Source organism: Solea solea, chromosome 1 (assembly GCF_958295425.1).
Source record: "Solea solea chromosome 1, fSolSol10.1, whole genome shotgun sequence".
NCBI lineage: Eukaryota > Metazoa > Chordata > Actinopteri > Pleuronectiformes > Soleidae > Solea > Solea solea.
In genome coordinates, this window is record NC_081134.1 from 5973585 (window position 1) to 5985778 (window position 12194).

General features: G+C 39.9%; 2 protein-coding genes across 3 annotated transcripts in view; one reads left to right on the forward strand and one right to left on the reverse strand.

Moving 5' to 3' along the window:
- Positions 1 to 24: 24 nt before the first annotated feature.
- On the reverse strand, positions 25 to 8214 carry LOC131461348 (WD repeat-containing protein 48). Of its 2 annotated transcripts, none has more exons than XM_058632662.1 (18): positions 8062 to 8214; positions 6482 to 6622; positions 6272 to 6347; positions 5957 to 6169; positions 5747 to 5835; positions 4992 to 5093; positions 4673 to 4897; positions 4151 to 4225; positions 3839 to 3941; positions 3653 to 3750; positions 3333 to 3440; positions 3150 to 3246; positions 2961 to 3056; positions 2763 to 2868; positions 2523 to 2610; positions 1998 to 2074; positions 1656 to 1848; positions 25 to 1543 (listed from the first exon to the last, which is right to left on the reverse strand). In XM_058632662.1, the coding sequence occupies exons 1-18, from the start codon at positions 8107 to 8109 to the stop codon at positions 1448 to 1450; spliced, it is 2031 nt and encodes a 676-aa protein (XP_058488645.1). In that variant the 5' UTR covers positions 8110 to 8214; the 3' UTR covers positions 25 to 1447. The 2 variants fall into 2 exon arrangements, with proteins under 2 accessions (XP_058488645.1, XP_058488560.1); XM_058632577.1 differs by having other exon boundaries at positions 6272 to 6350.
- A 1594-nt stretch (positions 8215 to 9808) lies between these two features.
- LOC131461546 (sodium channel protein type 4 subunit alpha B-like) overlaps positions 9809 to 12194 on the forward strand; it is a 30207-nt gene continuing 27821 nt past the window's right edge. Inside the window, exon 1 of the mRNA XM_058632908.1 lies at positions 9809 to 10132. The gene's annotated coding sequence lies outside the window, so the exon portion shown is untranslated. The remainder of the gene's footprint in view (positions 10133 to 12194) is intronic.

Sequence of the window (12194 nt, forward strand, 5' to 3'; positions counted from 1 at the left end):
CCATTTATAATTCCCATAAATCTGTCATTGTTAAACCATTCCAATTTATTTCTCTGAATGCCTAAAATATACATATTTCACAAGTTATTACAACAGGGATATTGCAGTGTTATGGCCCAATTATGGAACCCAACCTGGTTTTGGCCAATTAGAGCTCACTCTGTGCACCCCCCCTCCCCCCCCCCACTACAGCGTTACACACATACACTCCTCATGGCAAAATAACTCCAGAAAATTCACAAGGAAGGGATTTGTCGTTCTGCTTGGTGACACACGAAGAGAAATGAGTATTAGCATTTATTTTACTTTGGTGACTTTCCCACAGTGGTTGAATGTTTGATATATTCTGAAAGAGATTCCCCTTCAAGTTATGTGTATTAAGGTTTCATTTAACTATTGAAATCTAAACGAAATATACATTAGGAACAGCCCTCGCCGTCAACAACGTCCCTCCTCATGAGCCGAGCACAGAGCAAGTGAAGCACGAGTTATTGTTTAAGATATATGCCTTATATATAATTTCCCAATCGCTTAGCTGACTTGAACAACTACTGACATTCTTCAGGAGTCAACTGCAATTTCTGGGCTGTATTGAATACCAACAAATGCAATTTTTTAAACATCCATGTAAAATAGTAAAATTACCTTCATGACCACAAATGTGCTCTAGGGATTTGGAAAAATAACCTGGTTTTAAGTAAACTGTACAACAACATAATGAAACTATTGACCCCACCCTGAAAAACAAAATCAAAAATAATGTTGTACACATATTTACAAAAACAACAACATTCAGTCCATTTAGAACAGCACAGCTAAACAGAAAAGACCAAGACAAGTGCTTCTGTCAGCATAGTTCAATGATTAGAAGTCTAAGCTGAGGTTAAGTTCAAGTTTAGATGTGCGGTGGCGACAACGGAACAGATGACGACAACTGTGTTGACGCTACCCAAGTGTTCTTCAAACTGATGACGGCCGTGGAGTGTTTGTAGAACAAGGACAGTTTCTGGAATGTACTAGAACAGTCTACTACATCCATGTGCATACACTCACTCACACACACACACACTCGGACGCAATCACTTCAAAGTAAAATGGCAGTCAGGAGGAAAGAAACAAACGTAGCAGTCAAAAGAAAAATAAATCACATTGGTGAGTGCTGGGAAAAAGAAACCCACTGAGTTCTTTGTTTAAACTGTAAAATAAAATAAAAAAAACGGGAAAAAAAAAAGCACGGACAACTAACTTCCCAGGTGTCTGTTGGCTGCTCCGGTCTGTTCTGGTCAGTTCCCTAAGATACACCACGATGAGCCAGGTTGCCACAAATTTTACTGGATTCTCATTGATACTGGGACTCTTGTCCTCACAATGGGGTTTAGGGTTCTACATGTCAGAGGTGGGTGGTGATTGGCAAATGACAGAGTTCCTCTTTTAAAAATGCTGACTTTCACGTGGACTTCTGCCTATAGTGAAGCGTCAAGTCCCCTCCGCTCTTCCAGATAAAATGTTTAACTGTTCGCAGGTCCATGTTGGGATCTAGAACCTGGGTTAGAGATCAAGAGGAAATAAAGGTGATTTAAAATTCACTACAAATGAGGATGTTGAAGGTGCTTAATAGTATGTCAAGTTGGACTGGCAAGGACGTGTGTGCCCACCTGGTCTTGACACATAAGCTCAATCTTCTCCTCAGCAAGCATAGCCATGTCCTCCTCCTTCTCCTGCTCCCCAGGCTTATCGTTGGCCGTGGAGCTGGTGGTCTGCGACTCGTTGTCGAGGTTGATGATTTTCTCGTAAACATGCTCCATCACCTTCCTCACCTGAAGCATGTCACTGGCGGAGAGGCGGTCCCTGCAGAGAACACACGGGAGGCAAAGTCAGCCATCAGCAGGTAGACTACAATACACTGAAGGACTTTCCCCGTTCACGGCTGTGTACATGAACTGGCTTTCTGCTCACTGCTTCACATATTTAAAAAGGAAATGCATGTTTTCACTCACTTCTTTAGAGTTTTTGCACCAGAGGAGGAATGAGGCTGGAGGTAGAATGGGATTTTGTTGAACTTAGGCATATTTTTCTGAAACAGGAGTGGAAAAATACAACATGTAACTGTTGCACAACATGAAATGTCAGCTCAAGTCTTGACTGTATATTGTGAGCATGACAGTAACAAACAAAATCCCCTGTAAACTTTCATGTAGGGTTCAAAATGTACCGCGCTGACAAGAGTTAGTACAACTGAGCTTACACTGACATGTCAAAAGAAGTCGATTCATTTTGAACACATACGTATGATTTTAGCCTGGCACACTATACGTCATAATGTTAACTTCTCAAGAAAAGTGCGGTTGTAATTGAAAACCAACTGTTTAACAGTTTACTTGTCTCTAGCGACTTTGCATACACACGTAGCTCCTCGATATGTCACTGTAAACCATTTCAGAAAACACTACTATGCATCAGAATTTAATTTGCGTCATGATGCTGAAATGTTGAAGTATACTGTAAGGAGAAATAATACTCACATCTACAGTTATGTCAATAACCCATTGTGGGACTGTCTCATTCAGCAACATGGATTCAGTCTCTCCACCTGAATCTCTACATAGCAACCTGCAACACGTGAGATCAGAGGCCGTTAGGAGTCAGAGAATATTTACATCTCTATGCAATATGAAAAATGTATGTGCATCGGTCACATAAGATAACATGCTAGTGCTTTCAGTCTACATTTAACCTGCACTGTTAGTGAAAAGAAAACATACCGAAACAGAGTTCTGCCTCCTGCTTCCCCAAAGATGACCGGCGTGTGTGGAGGCACCTGGAAATATCCATTTCCTTTTTGGACCCTGTTCTCCTGCTCTCCATTCACTGTGGACACACGAGCAATGCTTCTGTGAGTAACTGATTTTGCTTTTTGTGATGACACGGCATTGTGAACGCGAAGTCAACCAACTTCTTACCGTGGTTGACCTCATTCTCCTCCTCGTCCATGGGATTGATGCGAGTTCTTGGCCAAAACTCCAGCAGAGCCTGCAGCAGCAGTCCACCGAGGTTCACTGCGACAGACCAAGGGTCAACGTCATGCAATTCTTAGTTGCAGTATCTAATGTGTATTTGATTATAAAATGTGATTAATTCAGATATCTTACACTTTGGGTCTGAACCATCGGAGCTTGAAAACCCTGCGTCTTTTGCAGAAACCCAGGCAGCGAAGCAATCGCTCTCATCCAGTGTGATAGTGAGCATCTGTTCAGCAGCAAATAAAAGAGTTACTTAGACACACACTTACTAAACTGAGGAGCATATCTTTTAGGAGCAGGATTGTGACTCACCCCAGTTTTCAGGTCAACAGAGAACCAGTTTGGCACATAGACCATTTTGAAACGCTTTTTAATCTCTTCATCGAACTCCACTTTGCCCAAATCTTCACCCTTGCATGCCTGAAGGTGAAATACAATAAAATGAAACAACAGAATTAACATTTAGAATTAACCGAAAAACCCACAACCATCATTATCCAAGTGTCATGTTGTGTAATTGAGAAATTAACTGAGAGATCGGTCATTAACATAATTGCTGCACTAGATTTGTTGGAACAGTTTAACCCTAAGTATCATGATTGATTGGAGGAAAGTAACTTTACTACATTTACCTTAAGGACATCCCAGAATGCCACATTGTTGTTGGTGTCTTTGGTGAGTATGTGTCTCTTGTCATTCAGAATGTGGCACTGGATAATACTGGCACCTCCTGTGAACACAACAGACAAAAATCTACTTAAGACAGAAGGAAGATGAGGAGAGCGCTGCAGTTTCAGGTACGAAAAACACAAGTTTACCTTTAATGACCTGCTCTGGCTGAGTACATAGTGGGGTCAGAGGAGTAGTGCAATCGTTGTCATACTCCCCCGATGACCTGAAGTTGTGCATTCCCTTTAGAGACTGCACGCAAAACACACAATTATGCAATGCAATTACATTTTGTGTGTCATCTCAAAACAAATCTTGTTTTAATTTTCTACACACAGTGCAGGAGGACTTTGATTGAGGAGCTTTGGGCGTTGCCACATGCGTAAGTCTGTATAAACACTGAATTCCAGTCATTACATTGTCAGTCACGCAGTGATCCCAGAGGTGTCACGTATGCTTACCCATTTATTAACAGATGACTTGGTGGTGGAGACCCAGATTGCTGGAGGTGGGTCGGCAGATCTGTCCAGTTCCATCTGAGCAACAGAAAGGAGGCAGGAAAAAAAAGGTGAATGACTCCATATGGTTAGATATGATCAGATGAATGATCAAGGAGACTAACTGATGTATTATTCTGAGTACTTTTCAACTTAAAGAAACCCAATACAGCCCAACATTCCCTAAAAGAAAAAAACAGAACAAGAAATTCATAAAAGAGAATATATGGCATAGGAAGTAACATGTACTACACTACAGTATGTATGCAATGGGAACCCAAAGTGCAGGTAAACACAAAACTACCAGAACCTCCGTCTGCAGACACCCACTTAAAGCAAAGGTTGGCATACTGACAAGACCATTACATACAATTATTAATTCCCCAGACAAAACATTTCATTTAATGTTAATCTATAAAATGACATCATCATTGCTCAACAGAAAAAAAAAAAAGTTTTATTGATTAATGTGTACTGTACTCTTACTTTGAGCACTGGGGCCTTTTCCTCACAGATGAGCACACGGATGTCTGGGTTGCGCAGGTCAGTGCAGTAGATCTTTTTGTCCCTGCCTCCAGAGTAGACATGTGTAAAGGCCTCATTGACCTGCAGGGCCCACACCCCTTCATCGTGCACCCGGTAGGTGGCGATACACCTCTGCTGGCCGAGTGACCACAAACGGATGGTCCCATCTGAACTGCCCGAAAGGCACTGAGAGGAAGTAAATAGAAAGTAGCTGATTATCATTTCTACCTTCTTGTCAATCAGCTGCGAACCACAGTTTATGTCACACATCTTAAGTCACCTGAGTGCCATCTCGATTCAAGAGCAATGACTTGACATTGTCCGTGTGACCCTTTAGCTTCATCAGTTTTGCGCATGTTCGAGGATCCCACACTCTCAAAACCTGAAGAATATAAGCAGAGAGTCAGATCACTTTGTACTGGTAACCTTTCCATTTTACGTGTATTATAACAATTGGATGTTTACTGTAGCCACAATTTACATGATCTTTTAAATAATTTCAGCGATGTCTTCAAAGATGCCAGGAAGTCAAAAAGAAACATCTTTGAGACATCATGAAGAGATTTATTTATACAGATTCATTTCACAGATCACCTTCAAGCTGCTCAGTGATGTCATCTTTTGGCCAAACTACTGTCTGTTGCTTAATTAAGCATTCCTCTGTCTCTTCTTTATGTCACTTCCACGTAGACTGTGACAAATAACCTTCTTTGTAGAAATCTGGTTCCTGGTTTGATGAAGTGTTGTGCGACTGAGACCACACTTAATGTCAAACATAGCTGTCAGAATATAGAGCTATTCGATGTATTTTAGCAGCAGCTTTAACACCTTTAATCTTATCTCCACCAGTTAAGGTGCCAATTATGCACAAATATAACCTTGCACCCCGTTTCCAAAAACAAAAAAGAGTAACTAATACTTTTTAGATTAGAGATTGTTTTGTGACAAACGTTTCCTGGGTTAAGCCATTAACTGTGTGTTGCATTAATCGGATTAAATTTAATTATTAGTATGTGCATCACTGGGAAACCAAACCTTTTCTGTGGATCCAGATACAATGACTGTGCCCATCTGATTCATCGCTAGACTGTAGATAGAGTCCTTGTTCCCACTCAAAGAAGAGGCTGTTGCAAACAAAATAGAATGGATCCACATGTGTGCAACGTTTTTCACCTGACAAACATGGTCACATAGACATGAACTAAAAATAGAAACAGCTGTCACAGAGAAATAAACACTACTTACTGGTTACAGTGTTATTGGAAGCAGTGAGTGCTGTTAGTGTGTTCACATCCCAAAGAAAAATCTGGCGGTCGAGACCCGCTGATGCCACCAGCTCCTTGTCCTTAGCGTAGGCCAAAGCTTTCACATAGTCCTTGTGTGTTCGTAACGTCGACATGCAGAAGCCTTTGTGTGCATTCCATACTTTGACAGTTGTATCCGATGAGGCAGATATCACTAAAAAATAGAAGGCAGTCAATGAGAATAGCTGAATGTAAAATACAGAGCTGGGAACTATAATTCGGAGAGGAAATAAAAGATGTAAGTCAGCAAACTCACAAGTTTTTCCATTGCAACACAGAACTATGTCATTGACCCAGTCTGTATGATGCTCCATCGATGCAATATACGGGTCCTGCTACAGTGAAAGAGAAAAAAAACTCGAGACACTTTTAATTTGAAAGAATGAGCGCAACTCATGCATGTGACCTTTGTATGATCATTACATGACTTCAATTGAATACAGCTGAGGAGAAGAAGAATCTTTACCTTGTGCTGGTAAACACTCCATATCCGGATGATGGAGTCCCTCCCAGCAGTGAAGAGACGATTGAGTGCTGGGTCAAGCTGCAGTGCATTCACCCCATTTCGATTGTACTTCTCCACCTCATCTCTAATGACATAGGACACCTGAAGAAAAAAAAAAAAGGGAGTGAGTCATTTTCCTGCTAAACTGGGAGACCGTGATAGATCCAAAACAAGAAACAGTTCTTTTTGCAGTAAAACGTCAAATTGAGCAATCTACAACAAAAACTGTAACGCTTCGATATATAAGCCATTACAATAATATGTTAATTCACTACAACTTTTAATTATGTGGTGTATAGCAGTGATTCCCAAACAGGGGTACGCAAAGTAATGGAGGGGGTACATGTAGTCAAAAGAAACAAAAACATAACAAAGGAAACATGATTTGCAAACAGCCTGATTACGTTTAGAAACTGTCATAGACATACAGCCAAATTCAGACATTGCAGTAGATTTATTTAAAAAAATATATGGCGATGGTGGTGTGCTGGTGTTGCTGTGTGTACAGACAGACACAAGTGCATGGCTGGAGGTCAAATAACTGAAGGGGTACAGGAGTGAAAAGTTTGGGAACCACTGCAGATAGTAAATGCAGAGGAAACTACAATGGTAACTTCATATCATTCAGACAGGCAAAAGAAGGCAGACATCTAAGAATGCATTTACACACACTGTATTTTACTTCACAATTAGACACAATCAATGTGTCTAATTATACAAAGCCATCTTGGACCTTAATTTAAAAACTGTTTAACTTATGCTAATGTCCCACTTAACATTTCTGTTTTTGTGCTGTGTTTACGAATGTTACAACACATTATGCCAATGACAGTAACGCTGCAGGACTTGTGGCAATGGTATATTTAGTTTCTAGTATTGGATTTATAATTATTCGGCTGGCTTTGCTGCTGTTGGGCTGGTTGTGAATAGCCAGTGGGCTGGTTTTGACACGGATACCTAGTTACTCACAAGATAAGTTTCGTGCACCTGTTCATACTAGAAACATGCAACAAACGCGTCGCCACGATAAACGACACAGTTTCCAAATATATTTCTTTCTGCATCTTTGCAGGGAGGGATGAATTCGGCCATATTTTTGATTTGACAACCACGCACAATGGCAGCATGATTAGATGTGATCACCGAGACATGAACGTATTCCCAGCAATTAGACCAAGCCCGCATACAGTGTTGCTAGGCTATCACGCGTCAACAGCGGCTGTTACGACACCACATTCATCACCGAGGCTAAATGACGAGCTGGTTAACAGTTTAATGGTGTAACTTCAGCGCATGTGTGCAAGAACTGTTCACAAAACCACGCAGTCATTTAGACACCGACCGTTGGCAGGAGACGGCAACTCCTCACGTAAGCTAAGCTAGCTACGTTAGCCGGCTCGAGTCATGACTCGTTACTGCCCCGCTGCCATTTTTAACGGTTTTTGCTCTTCGTCAAGTCTCCGCGAAGCACTTGTCCAAGCTGAGACACCCCTCGGACATGGTACGGAACAAATCGCAAACGTGAAACTCTGATAAATTACCTGTACTTTTCTCCGCCCAGCAGCATTTTGCCTGTGATGCGTGGCCATCTTGCATGTTGACAGTCAACTCATGTGATGTTACATCCGGAAAAAAGAAAACATAGCCACTTGAGCATTGTGGGTAATGTAGTTTTACACTGGGAGGGTGTTTTTTTTTCCCCCTCTGGGTTTCAGGTTTTCAGGCCCTTTTTAACAGCAGGGGAACTCGAGAATGTCTAAAATGTGAATTCTACTTGTAGAATGTTTTCTTTGTCTTTTACAATTGTCTCTATTTCTTGTTTTCATTACTATCTCTTATTTTAAATGTGTCTTGTTTTTATGACTTTCTGTATGTTTCCTTTTATGATTTTAAGTTCTATTCTATACGAGTATTTACAAAAAACATATAAAGCATATGAATAAGAAAATATATGTGTGCTTTTATCATCAGCAGGCTCACACTGACTGTTAAGATTAAATAATTATTCATAAATGTTCTTTATGTTTCTGTCTAAATCTACAACATTCATACACAAATAATGTCCCTCAGTAAATAATCCGGCCAAATCAGAATTTAGCATAATTTCCATGTTCCATTTGGTGACCTAAGCATGATGCATCTCTTTTTAGGTCTTCTTGTATAATTAGAAAATGTGTTTTGGCCACAAGATGGCGCAATAAGACACCTACACTGAGGGCCAAGACAACACAGCCATGTAATCCTAAACCACCAGTCCTGTGTATCTGAGATTGAGAGCACACGTGTGATTTCATTCTTTAATTCTCCTAAACAGTAAGAAGTAAAGGGCTTTAGTGAGCACATAGTTATAGCTGCCTGTGTTCTTGCTTGTATTCTTTTATAAGACCCTGACATGTTCTCCACACCCTCATACAACCTGATACACTCAGTAAATACCAATATAACCAGTATACTGATATAAACGGGCTGTTTGTTCGTTTTTGGGAAACAGTTTCTAACCATTCGTGTGCTGGGAAGAATAATATGAGATATATTTATTATTTAAAGGTCCAATGTGTCATATATAGGAGGTTTTATTGCCAGAAATTGAATATACTAGCCATAAGTATGTTTCTATAAGTGTATAACTGCTTAAAAATACAAATAAATGTAGTTTTTTGATGTATGTAGACACAGTTTTTGCTTTACGAGGCTGCCACAAACCAGCCAGGGTGAAGGTTTCACGTTTTGAAGTAGACTTTCTGTCTTTAACATCTGTATTTATGGGAGCCTCCTCAGCTCACGGATGACTAAAGGTGCACAACAATGTCCTTTCTGGTATGTAAGGGCCACCATAGTCCCCTGATGTATTCAGGAGAGGGAGGGTTGAGAGACCTCTGTTTGTTGCCATCTGCTATAAAAGTCTGTCATAAATGTCATGAGATATTTTACAGTTATATGTTTGGACATGTTGCACTTGATAGGTATATTTTATGCACAAATAAAGAACCACATTGAAAACTGAATTGTTATTATTACAATTGTTTCAGTATTTACAAAATAATCCATTTAAATTCATCATATTGGTCCGACAAAGATTTCTTCTGTGTGTCCATGTTACTAAACTTCATTGTTTCTCTCTGCTGTGTGTCACTTCAGAGGGTCAGGGACAGACAGAGAGAGACAGAGGGAGACAGAGAGACAGACAGACAGACAGACAAACAGGGGGAGAGACATCCTCCCTCTTTCCTGCTCAATTGCAGGTGCGTCTCCTCCTCCCCCTCCTCCCCCCCCCCACGCTCTGCGGATTGGGACCTGATCCTCTGTGGGATGAACACGGAAGACAAACTCGCGTGGAGTGGGAAAAGGACGTTTCCTCCGCTCACACCTCCTGTGGCAGCTTTTTACATGTCCAACACGAGGATAACCTGTGGCGTTTTTTGTCTCTAGGTCAGCTGTGAGTTTTGCTCGTGTCTCCTGTTTGTTGTAATGATGACACTTTGCTCCGTGAAGCGGAATAAATGCTAACCAGAAAACATGGATTTTACTCGGAGGCTTTGGCTGCAGCTCTTTCCCCTGAAACCACAACAACTTCACGCTGGAAACGAGCCTGTAAATCACAGAGTTTCATTTGTAAGTACCTCTTAGAGGATCGTTTTTTGACAAATACTATTGAGTACATAAACTGCATCTTGTGTAACATGTGCACTCACGTGGAAAACTTAAAAGTTACTTTACACATTAAAATTCACGCAAATCCTCATCAACAAAGACTTCGTTTTAGGCTTAACTTGTAGTATGTACAATATGTGTGTATATATGTATATATATGTATATATGTATATATGTATATGTATATGTATATATATATATATATATATATATATACGTGTGTGTATGTATGTATGTATATATATGTATATGTATATGTGTGTGTGTGTGTGTGTGTGTGTTTATGTGTGTTTATGTGTGTATAGGGATGTCAGTGGACCAAAGTGCTGTACAGATGAATTAATAAAAGGCCCAATACAGAAAAATAGCATAAATAAAATAATTAATAAATATTAAAACATTCAGTGGTTATATATTACATGACATGTGAGGAAGTGGTTTGACATTTGAGATATTCATATTCTTTGTTGAGTAACATCTTGAAGTTTTTAAATTTAAAAAAATTTAAAATACAAATTCAAGGGTTTTTATTTGGCACGTTTTTGGCAATGTATATACAATTTAATTTTGCATCATAAATATGTTTTATTATTGTGAACTAAATAAAAATTCTCCCATCCAATCGACCTTTATTTGTAAAGCGCTTTAAAAGCAACCACAGTGAAGTGCTGTACAGAATAATAAATCAAAGACGGACGCTCACACAAGGCAACAAAATACATATAAAAAGAATAAAATAAAAACAAAAACAAATTGTTGCAATATCACAATGCCATAATGTTGTATAATTTTAAACTCATATCGCCCACCAAAAGCAGATTCTTTTTTTTTCACTTTACCAGGCTCCTACTGGTCAAACTAGACACTCAGTGGCCCCCAGGTCATTTTGAGACTCCTGCAGTAGAGTGTGCAGATAATTCCTATAGATTGTAAAGTCCCAGACAGTGTTTGTGTTAAGGATCTGGGAGGCTTGATCATTTTTAAGATTGGAGAGGAGGTCATGTAACACATAATGTGTATTTTGTAATGTAAAAAAAAAAAAAGTATCTTCATTACTGCTGCGCTCTTGTCGTTTTAATACTTTTATCACTCTCTGGTTTTGTAGGTCTATACCTTCCGTAACCTACACATTTAAGCTATCTGCTGCAATTACATTGAAAGGTTTTTGCCAAAGAAGTAGGTCACCAGATCCGTCTGAGCTCAGTATGAAGCTCTGAGAGAGCGACTCACACTGTAATAAGGCAGCAGCATGTACAGTACCTTTGACTGGCAGTCTGTGCTGGAAGTTTGTTTAATTAAATGCAGTTTTGTTTAACTTCTTTGTCGAATTCAGGATGTGAAGACTGTCAGGGCACTGTACATGGCAACTTCAACAAATCATGCTTATTATTATTATTATTCACATCCTGGAATAATCCCCCAGAGGATCAGAAAATCATCAGAAATCTAGAGTCATTTCAACAACGGGGAGTATTTGATTCCCAAAGGCTGGGTCAAGGCACACAGATTGGTCGTGGGAGAACTTTTTTAGGGTGAGAATGTGACGTCCCCGTAAAAGTCCAGGGAATGAGGAGAGTTACAATGTATAACAAACCTTTTGGACATTTTAAAAGAAGAAAGGCAGAGACATGGGATCGTCTATAAAAAAAGTCGGTTCTGGTCGCAACATTCAGCCGGTCCGAGTTTGCTTTCACACTGTACTTAAGTGTAACAAACCAAATCTTTTGAATAACGTATTCCCCTCCCCGCCTGAGGCGGCGCTGCATCAAGAATTACTGAAAAAGGAGACAAGACAACATTGAGCAAGAAAACTTGCTCATCTGTTGCTTAATTAATGCAGGGCAACTTCTGTTTCCTCCACATAAGAGCAAAATGTGGCGCTGCATCAAATCCTATCGTTTGAAGTGAACATACCACACATATACACAATTTCTCCCGACTATCCTTCTACACATGCATATGTTATGGTTGCGTTTACCCACAATGGCCTGCGTAGTCCACTTCCTGAATTTGGTTCACTTGA